Here is an 18,289-nt window from a genome sequence, read left to right on the forward strand (position 1 = left end):
TTTTGTATTGGACTGCATATAGCGATACATAGTGGATGGAAAAGAGCAAGATGACTTTTAAGGTGCCTCGGGTAATTCAATGATTTTGTGAGCTAAAAGAGTCAAAGCCCGTCTAGCTCAGTTGGTAGAGCGCAAGGCTCTTAACCTTGTGGTCGTGGGTTCGAGCCCCACGGTGGGCGTCATTTTATCCTATATTTTCTTTTTTGTCATTATGGTAACCTTTAGTTCAGTTAAATGAAATAAAAAAACTCTAAAAATGTCAAAGGCTATAATTGTAAGCTAAATGTTGCACAATTATAAATCAGTCACAAGTTCTACACTGTACGGTGGGCGTCATTTTATCCTATATTTTCTTTTTTGTCATTATGGTAACCTTTAGTTCAGTTAAATGAAATAAAAAAACTCTAAAAATGTCAAAGGCTATAATTGTAAGCTAAATGTTGCACAATTATAAATCAGTCACAAGTTCTACACTGTATATTTAACTTTTAACATTATGAACCAACACACGATGAAAGATAATTTGTAGTCTTTAGATTTTTAGGAGGGGAAAACGTAATCTTTGTTTGATAATGGGGAGAATAGAGCGTCCACCCTAGTTACTCCAATTTATTCTTCGGTGGTTCGGTGGTGCCTAGTACTGATTGGTCGGCTAATAGCTTGTTTGGCCAAGCTTTTAAAATCAGCTTATTTTGAAAAGTGTTTATTTTTAGAAGTACTTTTGGCGAAAAACAGTCTGTGTTTGGCCAATTAATTTTAAAAGCACTTTTGAGCAATAATTAGTGTTTGGCCAAGCTTTTAAAAAGTGTTTCTAAGTGTATTTTTCTCAAAAGTACTTTCGGGCAAAAACTATTTTTTTAACTTCTGAAAAACCGTTTCTGCTACTCCCCAGAAGCACTTATTTTCTCTCAAAAGTTTGGCCAAATAACTCACTTTTTCTTAAATAAGCACTTATTGAAAAAAAATAAGTACTTTTCGGAAAAATAAGGTTGGCCATACAGGCTATAAGTTGCAATTGAGATTGCCGAAAGGTATATCTTGGTAAGAAATGGGTAGCTGGGCTAAAAATTGCAAAATAGATGCCATAATGGACAACCAACTTAATTTTCTCTAATTTATACACTATAAACGTTGCATTATTAATCGATGTAGTATACCCCCTAAAAATTATATGTGCTCAAAAGACTATACCCTCCTTTGTCATTTTATGTAACGCTACGGGTTATGTGACTGAAACTAAAAGTGTTAGAAAACATCTGAGTATTGAAACTAATTCTATAAAGAGAAAAGACATCATTTCCCCCTGAAGTTGGCACGAAAACTCACTTTAGCAACTAAACTTAACTTCTAATTATATACCCCCCTAAAGAATATAGGTTTCAATTATTTTCCACCCTGAAAAAATAATACCACTCTCACAATGTGAGGTGTATTACACTCGCGTCACGTCATTGCCACATAGTTGTCACGTCATTGCCATGTCAAAAATTACCAACTCTTCATTTTTTGTTTTTCTTTTATTATTTTTTCTCTTTCTTCTTCTTTCTCCCTTTTCTCTTTCTCCTCATCCTCCCCACACTTGTAGCAACCACCGCCGCCGCCGTCACCACGACCTCCACCACCACCATAACCACCGCCTCCTTAAATCAACCCAACTGAAAAATTCCATCTTTGTCATCTTCATCTTCCTCCTTATCCTTGTCATTCAAACCTCCATTATCCTCAACAAAAAATCCCATCTTCAATTTTTTTGTTGATACCAATCGCAATTTCAGTCCAAAATTAGCAAAATATCAACACTGCCTCTTTAAAAAGATGGAATCAAAATTTGAACGGAGGTGCGGAAGGTTTGTGGGTTGTCCAGAACAAGATGAAGCAAACCAATATTTGTGGGTTTTCTTATTTTGGTGATTTGAATGAGAAGTAGAAGCAAAATTGGAAGAAGATGGTTTGTTGGAAATTATTGTTGCTTCGGTGGTGGGGAAGGTTGGCCGCAGCGGTGGTGGTGGTTATGGAGGTGGGGGTGAGTACGGTAGTGGTCGAGACAGTGGGTATGGTGGTGGAGGTGGCAAGGGGGGGGGGGGGGGGGTCGGTTGGGTTGATTTAAGTGGGGTGGGGGAAGAGGAGTAGATGGGGGTGGGGGGATTTCAGTTGGGTTGATTTAAGTGGGTGGGGGAAGAGGAGTGGGTGGAGGGGCGGTGCATTTTTATTTTTATTTTATTTTTAAATTTTATATTATTTTTTAATTGTATAATAATATATATCAGCGGGTCCACCTTTTTGTGTTCTTTACTTTCTTAATTTTTTTTTTGTCACGTCAGCATTTGGGATTGTGTTTAATTAAGATGAAAGTTGTTTATGGGGTTATTTAAACGCTCATAAAGTTTAGTTGCTAAAGTGAGTTTTGCAGTCAAGTTTAGGAGTGAAATAATGTCTTTTACCTTCTATAAATAAAGAGTTATGCTTCTGAATAGAAATATGGAGATTTCAGTATAATAATAGTCAAGAACATAATTCTGGGTTTTTGGCAGCCCCACAACTCTAAACTTTTATTTTGAAGAGCTACAAGGATCTTTGCATCGGGTAACAAACAAAAGATGCCCAAATTACCATGGAAAAGATTCTGCATTTAACACCCATAACTTTTCTCAGATAACTAATACGAAATCCAATTCAATATTTCTCAAATCAGCTAAAAAGAAATCCATTTCAATATTTCTCAAATCAGCTAAAATAAAATCCATTGCAATATTTCTTAAATCAGCTAAAATGAAACACACTATATCATAGATTCAAGAACGGAATCAAATGCATTAATAACACAAACAATGGTTCAAAAATTATTCCTGAAAATGCTTTGTTCACTTCACGCCTTGAATGTTGTCAGGCAGCACCTTATAAAGTCATTTTAATAATCACATATAATTCTTATCATAGATACAGAAAAATATCAACCTTCAATCCATTAGAACGCATAAACAAGTCCATAAATTAATTTGTCATAATTTTTCCTCAAAATTTTCAAAGATCTACGAAAAATGAAACAATTCTGCAAAATATAGTCATACATGATAAAATCAAACTGAAACAAAAAATTCATTGTTTAAGGAAATGGTCCAACTACATTAACACAAGCGAATGATTCAAAAATTACAAAAATTATTCACTGAAAATGCTGAATTCTTTTCTAGACCACTAATTAGACAATTTCTCAACAATTATACCGAAAAGCAAATACTTTCGACCCATAGAAATACATAAATACAAGTGCATAAATTACTTGAATTACTAGAAATTCCACAATATGAAACCATTCTTCACATTCATAGCCATAAATAACCAAATTAGAAACTGCAATAAGATATTTCATAGATTTAGAAAGATAGTGAACATAATTTTCATAAGTAAGATCCACAAAAATAGTTCTCTGAAACTGCTTTATACTTTTTTTAGGCCACTAATTAAACAATTTCTCATCAATTATACTCGCTCCATCCACTTTTACCTATACACTAGACTAAAAATAGATCATTCACTTTACTTGTCCAATTTAAGATAATATAACATCTTATACCTAATTTACTCTTATTATTAGATACTAGAATTATTTACCTATATTTACTAATTAGTTCTTAAAAATTGTGTCAAGTCAAATACGAACAAAAACATTTAATAAACAAAAATGCATAAACTACTTGAATCATAAAAGTTTTTCCACAAAATGAACCATTCTTCACATTCAGATTCATAAATGACCAAATCCAATACAGAAATAAGATATTTCATAGATCTGGCAACATTACATTAACATAATTATAAGAAACTAATTACCCAACAACCCAAAATCTAAAACAAACTTAACCATCAAATCCATAAAGAGTTCTTCCTTGTCTTTTCAAAGCATAAACAACATCCATAGCTGTAACAGTCTTTCTCCTAGCATGCTCAGTATAAGTCACAGCATCACGAATCACATTCTCCAAGAACATCTTAAGAACTCCACGTGTCTCTTCATAAATCAATCCAGAAATACGCTTCACACCACCTCTACGAGCCAAACGCCTAATAGCAGGCTTAGTAATTCCCTGAATGTTGTCACGAAGCACCTTACGATGTCGTTTTGCTCCTCCCTTTCCTAATCCCTTGCCACCCTTGCCACGACCCGACATTTTTCGAAAATTTGAAAGAGAAAAATAAATGGAAATTTGAGTTGAGTTGAATTGATGATGGGAATTGAAGTGTGTTAGGGTTTATATAAAGGGGGAAATATTTTGGAGGGGTTTTGAATTTTAGAGCGGAAGATATTGGCGGTCGATTGAACTTTTGGTGAATTTTGAAATGGACGGCTAGAGATTGAGATTCGTGTATTTGTTTGTGGCTTATTGTAAACCGTTGATTAAGTGGAATTCAACGGATGGTAATTGTTTTGTTCTCACATGGATCGATGAGGTGGATTGTGCTTTCCAGCTCTAATAGGAGTATTTTTTTAATCAATTTCCAGATCTAATGTCAGTCTCTCATTTTAAGACGTCATTTTCTGAATTAAAATTTTTTGACTTTTAAAGATTCGTATTTTCAAATTATTCACATTTGAAATTTACTAATACGTCCTCATCAAAGTAATTTATCAACAACTATTTGTCTACGTTAGAAATTACTTAAACCTATAATGTTATTTAACACTACAGGATTTTTGGCTAAGCATATAAGCTGGTCAAACGAGGGTATAAATATTTTTAGCATATACTTAAACCTATAATGTTGTTTACCACTACAGGGTTTTTGGCTAAGCTGGCCAAACTACCTTATAAATATTTTTTAGCTTATTTACATGCTTGGTAAATATCAAAAGCACTTACTGTTTGGAAAGCCACCTCGTAATTGAAATTGGTGTAATTACATAGCCTAGTAATTACGATGACCTTTTTTTTTTTTTTTTACAATAAAATGATTTCATTACTAGTGGAAACAGTTACAGCACTATAACCTGAGGTTGGACATTGTCTCTGTCACACCCTAATCCCGTTAGGGTGTGATGGGCACCCGACCTTTATTTAAGGCCGAGCGAACCCGCAGACACTTATTACACATATAATCTCTTTGAACCTTTAAATCAAGTAAACATGAAATACATAGTAGGCTTTCAGAAATTTGTAACCACGTGGACTTTATAACATAACACAAAATGACACACCGGCTGATGGAGCCGCTTACAGACTGACTTCCAATACCCACGACTCTGTCTGCAAAGTCTCTAACATTAATCAGACATCATAGCACACACACTCTGACTCGGCAGCACTCCAGGAGCAAGTGGAGCTTGCCAACTCCGCTGGAATATCTTCTATAATAGCTTCAACTCATCTGGGTGTACCTGCGCAGCATGAAACGCAACCCCCGAAGAAAGAGGGGTCAGTACGGAAAATGTACTAAGCATGTAAGGCATAGAATACAGAAAACGGAACCATAATCGAAACAAGCAGTACAAAGGTAAGTACATCATTCAGAGTACCAACATGCTTATTTTTCAAATGCAAATCATATATGCCGAAGTCATATGTCAGAAGGAGTACAACAAGTAAGTAAATCATCCAGAGTGCCAAAATGCTTACTTTCCAAACATAGACTGTGCGTACCGACATCATATGTCATCACCTACATATCATCATATACAGATATACATATAACTGATAGTGTTGTGGAACGTACAGCCCGATCCATATGTAATATAATAGTGCCGAGGAACGTACGACCCGATCCATATATATATATAACATATACTGCCGAGGAACGTTCGGCCCGATCCATAAATATAATATATACTGCCGAGGAACGTTCGGCCCGATCCATAAATATAATATATACTACCGAGGAACGTTCGGCCCGATCCATAAATATAATATATACTGCCGAGGAACGTTCGGCCCGATCCATAAATATATTATATTGCTGCGGAACGTGCAGCCCGATCCATACATATATTATATTATTGCCGACATCATATATCAGAAGAAATACAGAGGGTAAGTAGCTTATCCAGAATATCAGAATGCTTACTTTTTGAAACACAAATGATGCATATCAAAGTCATGCATAGGGCACAGGAACATGGTCGCCACTCCTGTCTCTGGCGCCATAACACATCATACTCCAGAAGATTTCATATCTCCGAACACCTCCGTCACATAACACATCATAGCATATACACGGTACCCGGGACATATCATACTCCGGGGAACCGGACACATCATACTTCGTAACATATACACGGTACCCGGGGACCGGACATATATACACGGTACCCCGGAACCGGACACATCATACTCCGGAATATATATATGGAACCCGGCCCTCAAGCAAGGGACTCGGCGAACCATACGCACGATACATACCGGCCCGGGACTCGGTGAAGGAGGCAATGACACATGCACGAGCAGAGTAGTGAGAAACTATATGCATATAAATCAATTTTGAGATTCAATGGACAAGTACACTTACCGACACCTGAAGGCTCAGAAACAGGTTTCGGATCAATCCGATTTAGGATAAGAAAGTTATGAGCGTTTGAAGTACAGAACCTTCTATGAACGTTTCAGAAGCCGTTTTTGGAAAATCAAAGCAACAACCATATCAAGTACCTTTCGGATATCGTTATGGATCAAATCAAATATAACTTTTGGAACCATATGTACGTGAAAGTTTCAGACGTTTTTTACCACAAAACTTTTACGAACATTTCAAAGCAAATCCGAGATCTTTTACGAAAGTTAGGGATATTAAAACTTACAGAACTCTTTTAGAAACACAATTCTTTATGCTTATCTCGTTATTCAATCATATAATAAGCTCGATCATATCAGACATACTTATATCAGAAGTGAATCAGAATCATAGACAACCTCGGAAACATATCAAACAGAGCTTCGGAATCATGGATACATATCAAAACCATATGAAGTAGCTTATTTATTTATTAATCATACAATAGACTCAACCATACGAAACATGCTCATGACAAAAGAGAATAAGCATCATAACCGAGCTCGGAATCAAAGAGTAGAATTACCCCAAGGCGCGTGTCAGGTCATACCTTACTTAGCTCTAGGACATGCCAAAAGAAAGAAGGGGTAAGCCTTACATACCTGTTCGACCGCTTATAAGCTACGCTTATTCGTCCAAACTTGTAAGTCTACATTTAAAAGGAATTTATGCTAATGTTAGCCTTTTCATCGCACATTTGTACCATATTTCAAATCATACTATTTTATATTCTGCCGAAAATCGGGCAGCATCTCCCCTATTTATATGCCTAGCCCGAATTCTCAATTCAGCAACCAACAACAACAACAACAATACCAACATTAATCATAATATTTCCAATACCAACGTATGCCATAAAACAACCCACACATTATTTTCTAAATTCTCAACCAACCAAATTTGCGATGTAACTATTTAATAATTTTATTTCCGTAAGGGAGTCGAAATTAATACTAACAACATCAATAACGACATCCTCCACATTCTACAAGTTGCATACATTTATTTTCATTCAAAATTCTCTTCAAATCTCATTTCATAATTCACAACGCCAACAAACGAATTTATCACATTATTTTCTCCGTTCTAGTTCGGTAGAACTCTAAATAAACTTATTAGCAATGAAAAGGAACCTTAATCTTACCTCAAATGTGCAGCCACCACGTCCACCCCTTTCTTTTTGGTTGATTTTTAGCTCAAATTGGAGGCAACGCAACGTAGAACACTTTTCTCTTCACGGGCTTCGGGATTCGGGGCTCAGATTTTGGTCAAAATTGATCTTTTCTCTCTAAACTCTCTTCTCTCTTTTTCTCTAGAATTTTCTGGGTGTTTTGTTCTGAAAAATGAGGAGAAAAAGGCTGATATATTACTTAAATAAACATGGATCATGAGCCTAACCCGGTTGGGCCGCATTGGGCCTAGCCTACTGACCTTTCTGCCTTAAAATGTTCATATCTCCTTATCCCGATGTCGGCTGTGGACCCACGACCTATGGTTGGAAAGCTAATTCAATTATCTACAACTTCTATTTATCGGTAGTTTTCCAAATTCCAAACTTATAATACCGTTTTTGCCCCTCGAAGTCAGATCACCCGAAAACGTTACTTAAAAATATTTGTTTGGAGGACTTCCACTTTGATTTGGCTCAAGGGTCCTTCTTGAGTTGTGTTTAACTTCACATATGTGATTCATATAACTTGTCACATGTTCCTAAAAAATCTCGATGCGTGGGCCCCACCTCCGCTTACGAATAATCTGACGTACAAAAAAATACGAAATATAATACTATCAACGTGAGTTTAAATTATGTAGTAACAACGTGATTGTCAATGTTTGAGGAAGCACGTGTCACGCTCAGGCTCTGAAAATGCGGGGTATAACAGTCTCAACTTTTAGTTTGTTCTTTTATTCATCTATTACATAAAAACTTGCTACCCTAAGGATACCAATGTAGCTGCTGGAAAACACCTGCTAGTCTAGGAAATTTTTGACCTCTAAAGACAACTTCTTGCACCAGTTGTCTGATAAGTACATCTGTTGGCCTTGTTTACTTTGAAATACCCTCAAGGTCCTTTACTGTCATATAATGTGGATGCCAGCACTTAGCACCATTCTGTACACTTCAGCTTGTGCAGATCTTCCTCTATAATGCATTGTTGCCCATTGTGGTTCATCCTCCCACTGCATAACATGTCAATGTATCCCCTGCCAATGTAGTAGTCTTTGCTATTCGTGTGCTAAAAATTCACATTTGAAAAACAGGTCGTTGACAATCTCACTGTTTGTTTGTCATAATCTAATTACAAGCGTATTGTTTGGTGGCATAAGTATAATTACACAGTTAGAGTAAATTTTAAATAAAGTTATATTTCAAGAATTAAAGTTTAATATTTGACAAATACGTGTCTTTGTAATTGATAAATTTAGTAAGATGCATATTGTTTCTTGAAAATATATTAATTAATTAAACTAATATTGATATATATATATATATATATATATATATATATATATATATATATATATATATATATATATATATATATATATATATATATATATATATATATATATGTATGTGTGTGTTTCAAATAATTAATATTTAAGTATAATTAATTATAAAAAGTAAAAACACACGTTTTTTAAGGACATCATGGACTGCATGTTTGATAAAAAAAGATTAATATTTATAAATATAATGTCATAACCTTATTCAAAGGTTTGACATAAATTAACTTATCAATTCTAACTGGAAAAAACAATATGCAATGTGAAATAACAAGCCGATACTACTAAAACAAATGAATTGGAACCGTAAATATAACACAAATTCAAAATCAAAAAAATAAAAGTTAACATAATATCCTTATGTCAAATTCCAAAATAATATAAAGTAAGTTCCAACATAACTTAAATAAATATAATTCAAACGGAAAGGAAAACATAGGCATCACTCATTAAATGTCAAGTTTGTTAATCACTCATTATTTCTAATATTAGGAGGTCTAGTTTCAAAAACAAGAATAATAACGCAATTACGCTAAATGAAGAAATTAAAAAAATACGAGCATTTTATAGAATCACAAGAAGTAAAGGTTGGAAATGAGAAGAAAGGGAATGAAAGAAAAATAGTTTTTTTTTTTAAAAAAGATATTAAAATAACAGAAATACAAAACATTATAAATAAAATAAAGAAAAAGAAAAAGAAATTTAAAAATAACCTTGTAATTACACAGTATAATTACTACCAATTTCCACCTCCCCCATGAAAATTGAAAAATGTAATTACACCCCTTCAATTACACCCAATTCAAGGCTGATCGGGTAATTACTTGGCCAGTCAAACATGCCAAATTGTGTAATTACACAAATCTAATTCCGAGGTGGCTTTCCAAACAGACTCTTAGTATAAGCCAAAATAAACCAAAAGTCGCAAGTTCTAAAATCAGCTTATTTTTAAAAGTACTTTTGATAACAAACAGTTTGTGTTTGACCAATTAATCTAAAAATCACTTTTGAGCAGCAATTAATGTTTGGTCGAGCTTCTAAATAGTGATTATAATAAGTAGGCGTCCGGACATGCGATATGAAATCATGATTTCATGTCATGATTTCAAATCAGCATTTACAAAATTTCAACTTCAACTTTATATCACGATTTCAAATCTCAAATCATCCAAAAAGGCATGATTTGAGATTCTAAATCATGATTTCAATTTTTTAAATGTAAAACTTGACCCATAAGTTTATATTTTATAAAAAAAAATACCCATAAGTTGGTAGATATATTCACCAACCATGTTTACCAACTATTTATATCAACTATTAAAAGATCTGCAAGTTGATAATATATTTTTAACAAATTTACTCTTACCAATCATGTGGAGGATTATATTAAAGAGCAGTTATACTACAACTCATGTTCAATTTTTCATTTTATTAAACTAAAGTTTGATCAATTGATGTTGTATTTTTTAGAAAGGTCTTCTAGTAGCGTATTGGTTTTGTTATGAACTATGATTTGCTCATGCGATGAGATTGTAAAAGAATTGGAAAGTTTTGATGGTTTCACAACTTGTGGGGTTATTATCTCTATGATAAAAAATACAACTAAAGAAGTCTAAATTGCATGTCCAAATAAAACGTCAACTTCAAATCATTGATTTCATACCAAGTTTGTCACACCCCAACCTAGGGGGGAGGGTGTGGCCGGCACCCGAAGGACCGAGCCAACCAACTGTGATATCTGAACTATGTAACATGAATCATAGGCCGACAAGGCCGCTGAATAACAATTGTAAGAAGTATATTACGTCCAACTTGCAAGCAGAAAAGGCCCAACAACACATATATGCATAACTAGGGTCGACAAGGCCACAACCAGGAAAGACAACTAGTCAGAAGGCCGGCAAGGGGAAACACAACACCCGTACACTAAATAATAGTCTGTAAGTCTCTAAGAGCACTAATATGCATCAACTGGTCGGGACAGGGCCCCGACGTACCCATAGCCATACTCATAATATATATATATATATATATATATATATATACACACACACATGCATCCATTCCTACTCAAGACTCTAATCAACAACTCCGGAGAAAGGAAATCATGTACAAACAGCTCCAAGTGTATTTTTCTCAAAAATGCTTTGGAAAAAAACTATTTTTTAATTTATGCTACTCGCCAAAAACACTTATTTTCTCTAAAAAATTTAACCAAATACCTCACTTTTTTAAAATAAGCACTTTTGACCTCTGAAAAGCTTTGCCAAACAGGCTAACGTTTTACACTTAATTTTTAATATTACGAACCAAACGCAATAAAAAATTATTTATGTATTTCAATCGTATATAGCTTGTTTCGGGGGAATTGATTTTTTGACCCTTTACAAACCCTTTTTAGTTTTATGACCTTTTTACAAGAGATCTTCATTTTTTAGACATAAGAGATCTAGAAAAAAAAAACACATAAGAGATATAAAAAAGATATTTTTTTTTCTATTCAAATTGTAAGATGGCAACAAAATCTCATTTTCTCGCTTGTTTCTAGCCCAGACATTTCATAAAAATTCATGTGCTCAAAGGAATACACTCTCCCGACACCATGGGTTATGTGATTGAAAGTATTGAAAAACATAAGCATTAATTACGCGTTTTGGCTAGAAATGTGAGAATTGATGGTCCGTCCGTTTTCTAATAAGTGATGTTTTTTGTTCCTTAAAAAAATTATTCACTTCTATGAAAATAGAAAGTGTATTTACTAACTCACACTTAATCAAATGTGTTGAAAAAAGAAGTAGATTTTTAATGGTTTTTTTTTTGTTATTGTAAAACTCCATTTATTTAAATAAGAATAAAATTAGAAGAGGAACATTGATGGCTTCTTGATTTTGTAAAACATCACTTATTTAAAAATAAAATAAAAAAGATAAAAGCATCATTTATTATGAAATGCGGTAAGTAACAAATATATTGATGTATTTTAGGTAAAAGAAGATTGATAAACGATAGTTATGTTAAATGATTAAAATAGTATTAAAGCTATTTTAAAATGTTATAATTAATAAGTAACTTTGCTGGGAGGAGGAGGAGGAGCGAGTATTCTATTCTACTATATAATAAGAGGGAGTTAGCAGGCAGCTGGTCAACATACCTGCTTAGGATTTAGGGGTATTTTGGTCAATTCAGTTAGATAAGAGTAATATGATTGGCTGAAAAATTAATTTACTGAAGGCTGCTATACAAAATTTAAATTTTGTTTGACTAATTTGGTCATTCGCTTATGTCATCATTTGTAATCCCTTCACAAGTGACAATGCCGTTTACGTGTGCTACGTGGCCTGAAGATCTCTTTGATAATCACACACAAGGTTTCAAAGTTGATCTATTAAGTACGTGTTCTCACCTTTTAGTTCTTTGTTTCTTTTCTTCTACTTTAAATCACCAATTACTCCATATTACCGAAAAGAAAGTTTACTTTCCTAAACTAGCATTTAGATAACTGAACTGATATATCTTTGGAAGCAATTGGATGTTTGTTTGGTTATTATTATTTATGTTTTGATAATTCTTTTGTTACTTATGTTGCCTATAGCCATTAGCAACGTTAATTAGTCTGCTGTATTTCTAATTTTGAATTTATCATTGAATTTTCAGTTGTGAATTAAAAAGTCCCTTATTTATAGTGCATATTAGTTTGTAGAATTGTTAGAAAAATTAGCACGATGTATTTTTTAAAATAAAAGCATTCAAACAACATTTAGTTGAGGTTAAAAATGTTTAAAGCTGAAGCTGAAAAAAGAGTGTTCGGAAGTTATTAACTATGTTTGGACATGAACTTAACTGAGAAAGAAAGGTTGAAAATTGTGAATAGTAGCCTTATTTCTTTAGTACAAAATGCCGATTAAATTCACCATTGTTTCGAATACTAAAATTAGTGATTACATTACTGATTACAAATCAATAATTTTAACTTTTAAAATTTTGCATTATTGTTAAAATTCTACCATATTTCATACTTTCTACGTTCAATTTGTTCGTCTTAGTTTAACTAGGCACGAAATAAAATAAAGAGGACTTTTGAATCTTTGATCTTAAATTAGACACGTGTGTAACATACCAAAATGCCCTCTGAATCTCGTGATCTTAAATATGCCATGTAGGATATTGATGGTCATTTGTTACTGGGTGAAAATCATTTTCACCGCCCAACTTTGCTTTAAAACTCAAACTCCCTCTTCAACTTTGAACAATAGATGTTCTCTCCTCTTTATCCTATGCAATGACTATTTCACCCTTGTTTTTTTCAATCCTCCATATATGCAATACATTGTCACGACCCAAGCTAGGCTGTGACAAGCACCCGACCCCAACCTGCCGAGCACCACTAAACATACATTCACCTCATAGTCATATCTAAGTGGGCCACATTGCTAACTCATAGATATCATAAGCTGTATAAGACACAAGCCTAAAGATAATATACATCGTCAAGCTGAAACCAAGTATACAAGCTGGACCAGACCGTCACATATGTACTGAGTATATAAGGTACGAAAAAAACATCATAATGGAGACATGAGAGTAACATGAAACATGAGAGAGAAAATGAACCTATACATTTGAGCTGTTTCTAAGCCTGTTAACCGGTTTGACCGGAACCGGACCGGTAACCGGTTATAAAATCGGCCAGTTTCCGGTCTAAAAATCGAAACCGGCCACCGGTTCCGGTTTACCAGTTTCAAACTGGAAATCGGAACCGGACCGGTCCAAAACGTTAGAAAACCCTTTTTTTTGTATTGTATATATATTATAGTATTTATTAGTATATTGTAGGTATATTTACATATGTTATATAGACATATATAAGTTTATAAGTAAAGTTTATATATTTACTGACTAACAGCATATACGTATATATATATTAAGTTATATGTTTAAGTTATACTACATATACCTAAAATATACTAAGAATATACTTATATATATCAATATACTTTCGTTATATAACTTATATATATGTGTGTGTTTATCTATATGTTTAATATATATATGTTTAAGTTATATCTATACTATATATACTTATAACTTATATATATATATATATATATATATATATATATATATATATATGTGTGTGTGTGTGTGTGTTTAAGTTATATGTGTACTATATATACTTATATATGTTTAAGTTATATGTATTATAGCTTAAGTTATTTATAGCTTAAGTTTTTTCTAAGTTTATAAATTCCTATTTTATAAATTAAGTATATTTATATTATAAGTATATTTTAGTTATTTTTCAAGTATATAACTTTCTAGTTTTTAATTTAAGTAGATGTATATTATAAGTATATTCTTAGTATATTTTAGGTATATTCCTAACTTAATATAAGTAAAATATGAACATATACTTATAACTTATATATATATATATATATATATATATATATATATATATATATATATATATAGTTATATGTATTATAGCTTAAGTTTTTTCTAAGTTTATAAATTCCTATTTTATAAATTAAGTATATTTATATTATAAGTATATTCTTAGTATATTTTAGTTATTTTCAAGTATATAACTTTCTAGTTTTTAATTTAAGTAGATGTATATTATAAGTATATTCTTAGTATATTTTAGGTATATTTCTAACTTAATATAAGTAAAAATATGAACACAAGTAAATAGAAGAAAGCTCAATGAGCCATATATTTTATTCATTCATGGATAACATTTATTTGCAAGTTGTAGTTTTTTTAACTTGCAAATAATACATGAGTTGCAAAGAAATAGTAGAATAATAAAATCAAAAAGTGTCAATCATTTGGCTAATATCCGCCATATCATATTTGGTCATGGAGATATCTTCAAAGTCTTCCATTTGGTCCACTCCACTTGCTATTAAATCTTCAATCTCTTCCTCTTCGCCTTCCACCGCTTCTAAGTTTTGGTTGCGTCGCTCCGATCTAATTCAATCGCGAATGCACACTAGTACTTGCAAGCTAAATCCTGATAATGAGTTTCTATGGTCTCCAATTTGTTGTCTTCCTTGGCTAAATACACTCTCCGAAGCCGCGGTTGATATTCGAACCGTAAGGATATCTCGAGCCATTCTTGAAAGTATCGGATGACTTGCCTTGTATCTCTTCCACCATGCTAAGACGTACAAATCATCTAGTTCCTTGATATCCACATTTTGCTGCATCAAATAAAGGTGATATTCATTAAAGTTTGCATTATAAGAAGGAGTTGGATGTGAATGTAAAACTTTTAAATGCGACAAACCCGACAAGCCCTTTTTGCTACTTTGAGAAGTAGTAGGGCGTGGAGCAACGGGTGTAGCATTTTCTTCCAAATTAGAATAATGACTAAAAACTTTTCTAAACTCGGCATCAATAGCGAGCTCAGCTTCAGTTAAAGATGGTTCAACTTCCTCTTCAACTTCTAAAAAGGTATAAATTTGATTAATCAATGCTCTAGTATAAGACATTTTTAAAAAAGGATTTAAAAGAGAATCCAATATAAATAAAGTTGGGATGGGAAAAAAAATCCTTCTTAAATTTTGTTGTCACATTAAAAATAGTCGCTTGATAACCGGATTTATTTTTATACTCTTGTAAAACTCTAGCTATTTCCGCTAAGTAGGCTAAAATTCCGATTACCGTGGGATAGAATTGTCTAGAAAAAGTAAGAGTTGCATTATAATTTTTTTGTAAAAGTTTAACACATTCCTTAACATCTTCCCAATCGGTAATATTTAACCAATCATCACTATTCGTATTAAAATGGTTGTGAACTTGTTGTATGAGAATCCTATAATCATATGCTTATTGTAACATAATGTAAGTGTAGTTACACCTAGTGTCAATTTCTACTTGAATTTTCATAGGTCTAAGGCCATTTTCCACACAAGAATTCTTAAAATCTCTCAGTTTTGCCCTATTAGCATTACAAAAAAGAAACGCAACCGCATTTCTAACTTTTTTGAATAAAATCTTCAAAACACTCAAGATCATCTTTAACAATCAAGTTTAAAATGTGACAACTACATCTCATATGAAAAATATTTTTTAGCGAAGGGTTTAATTCCCTTTTTGAAAGACCAATCGCCTTTGTATTATTAGAAGCATTATCTAAAGCAATACAAAATGTTTTTTTATAAATGTTAAAAAATCTCATAATAGTAGACATTGAATCCGCTAAATTTTTTCCATCGTGACGACTTTCCCTTCATCATATAAAAAAGCTATAATTCTTTTTTGCATCACCCAATTATCATCAACCCAATGACAAGTAATAGCAAAAAAATTTAACTTGTTAAGACTAAGACCCAAATCGGCAGTAAGAGAAACACTACAATTTAAAGAATTAAATACACGGCGCAAATAAAATCTATATTTTTTATACAAATCTATAACATCCGCTCTACAAGTACTTCTAGGAATACCCTCAAATAACGGATTATAACAACGTTTAATATAAGTAATAAACCCCAAACCCGAAGGAAAGGAAAATGGTAGAGCATCAAAAGCAACCATTTTAGCTATTTCTACACGCTCTTTTTTCTCGTCATAGGCAAAAATTTTACCGATTCATGGGTTTATCGTCATTTGAATACCCCCCACATTTGAACCCGTTTGCTCTCCCCAAACATCCATATGTTTAGCTTTCATATGATTATTTAGTGTGCCCGTTTCACCATCCTTATTAGTTTGTTGCCTAAAAGCAAATACTTGTCCACATATGGTACATTTAGCTGTTTGGCTTTCCTTATTCTTAGTCATAAATTTTCAAATTTTAGCGGTTGACTTACGAGCTCTTGGCGGTTTGTCTTGTGTATGTGATTGTGCAGGACATGTATCTCCTATGGGATTTTCGAGGGCTTATGTTTCATCATCATCAATTTCATTAAAAGTGTTGGAATAATGTTGTTGCATTACCTCATGATCTAAAAGTGGATTATTTCCACCAGCATCAATATCTAAATTAGGTGTTTCGTTCACAAATGTTTTCTCATTAAACCCACCCCTAACAATACCACTACTACTGGCAACACGTCTAAATCTCTTTGCCATTATTAAATAGAATTAATTTAAATCACACTCAAATAAATCACAAGAAAATAAATTGCAACAAATTAAATTGCGTAAATTAAATAGCGAAAAATAAAGATAGATTTGGAACGAAGGTACCAAATTGTGGGACTAATTTCCAACAAAGTGAAGGCGGCTAGAATTACAAATCCACCAAAGCTACTTCAGATTGTTGCAAAATCACCAACTCCACCAACAATATTATAATTGCAAAATTAATAATTGAAACTAGAATAAAACTTTATAATATTTAATTGAGAGAAATTTAAAGTGGCTAATTGTTGCAAAGTAGCTATAATTGAGAGAAAGAGAAGAGTGAATTGATGTGGATTAAAATTGGAAATGAAGAGGGATTTATATAGGGGTGGGGGATTGGCTAAAGTGTGAAAAAAAGAAGAAGTTTGGGGGGGGGGGGGGGGGGGGTTGGGGGACCAAAAGGGGCGTTTGGAGCCGTTGGCAACGACCATTTTTGCAAAATGGACCGTGCCCAACGGTCCAGCCCACACAGTTAATGGCTACATTTTAATTTTTTTTGGACCGGTTTAACCGGTTCCGGTCCCAAAAAATAAAACCGGACCGGTAGGCTTTAAACGGTTAATCGTAACCGGTAAACCAGTTCCACCGATTCCGATTTTGATTTTACCGGTCCGGTTACCGGTTTGAACCGGTAAAATCGGACCGGTTGCCAGGCTTAGCTGTTTCTATAGACCAATGATATGCATAAATACTGTGCATCTGAAGTGCCTCTGAGGGTTAATGATATACGTAAATACTGTGCATACATGCATGAGGTCATACATATATATATATATATATCTATATATATATATATATATATATATATATATATATATATATATATATATATATGCGTATATAAGGCCCGTCTAGCGACTTTGTGCAGAAGAAGTTCTCCAAGATCAACAATAAAAAGATGAAGAATTACTTCTTGCAAGTTTAATACCATGACATTTGAGGCGTTAAGAATTACTTCACTCAATGTGACGATTTTGTTAGGAGAGAAACATGAAGTTGGATTTTGATTTACGTTATAAAAGAAAATATTCAATTTCATGGTTAGACTTATAACTAGGATTCTAATTTTAAAATATTTTCCTAAATTTTAGATTTAAGTTACTAT

General features: G+C 33.0%; 1 protein-coding gene and 1 non-coding gene across 2 annotated transcripts; one reads left to right on the plus strand and one right to left on the minus strand.

Annotated features, from left to right (window-relative positions):
- Positions 1-106: 106 nt before the first annotated feature.
- On the plus strand, positions 107-179 carry TRNAK-CUU (transfer RNA lysine (anticodon CUU)). Its single transcript has one exon. It is a non-coding gene; the product is annotated as a tRNA-Lys (tRNA).
- Positions 180-3,709: 3,530 nt separating this feature from the next.
- On the minus strand, positions 3,710-4,234 carry LOC132614078 (histone H4-like). The gene has a single exon (XM_060328436.1). It carries the CDS (start codon positions 4,167-4,169, stop codon positions 3,858-3,860), a length of 312 nt encoding a protein of 103 aa, XP_060184419.1. The 5' UTR covers positions 4,170-4,234; the 3' UTR covers positions 3,710-3,857.
- Positions 4,235-18,289: the final 14,055 nt, after the last annotated feature.

This window comes from Lycium barbarum, chromosome 10 (genome assembly GCF_019175385.1).
Source record: "Lycium barbarum isolate Lr01 chromosome 10, ASM1917538v2, whole genome shotgun sequence".
In the NCBI taxonomy this organism is placed as follows: Eukaryota; Viridiplantae; Streptophyta; class Magnoliopsida; order Solanales; family Solanaceae; genus Lycium; species Lycium barbarum.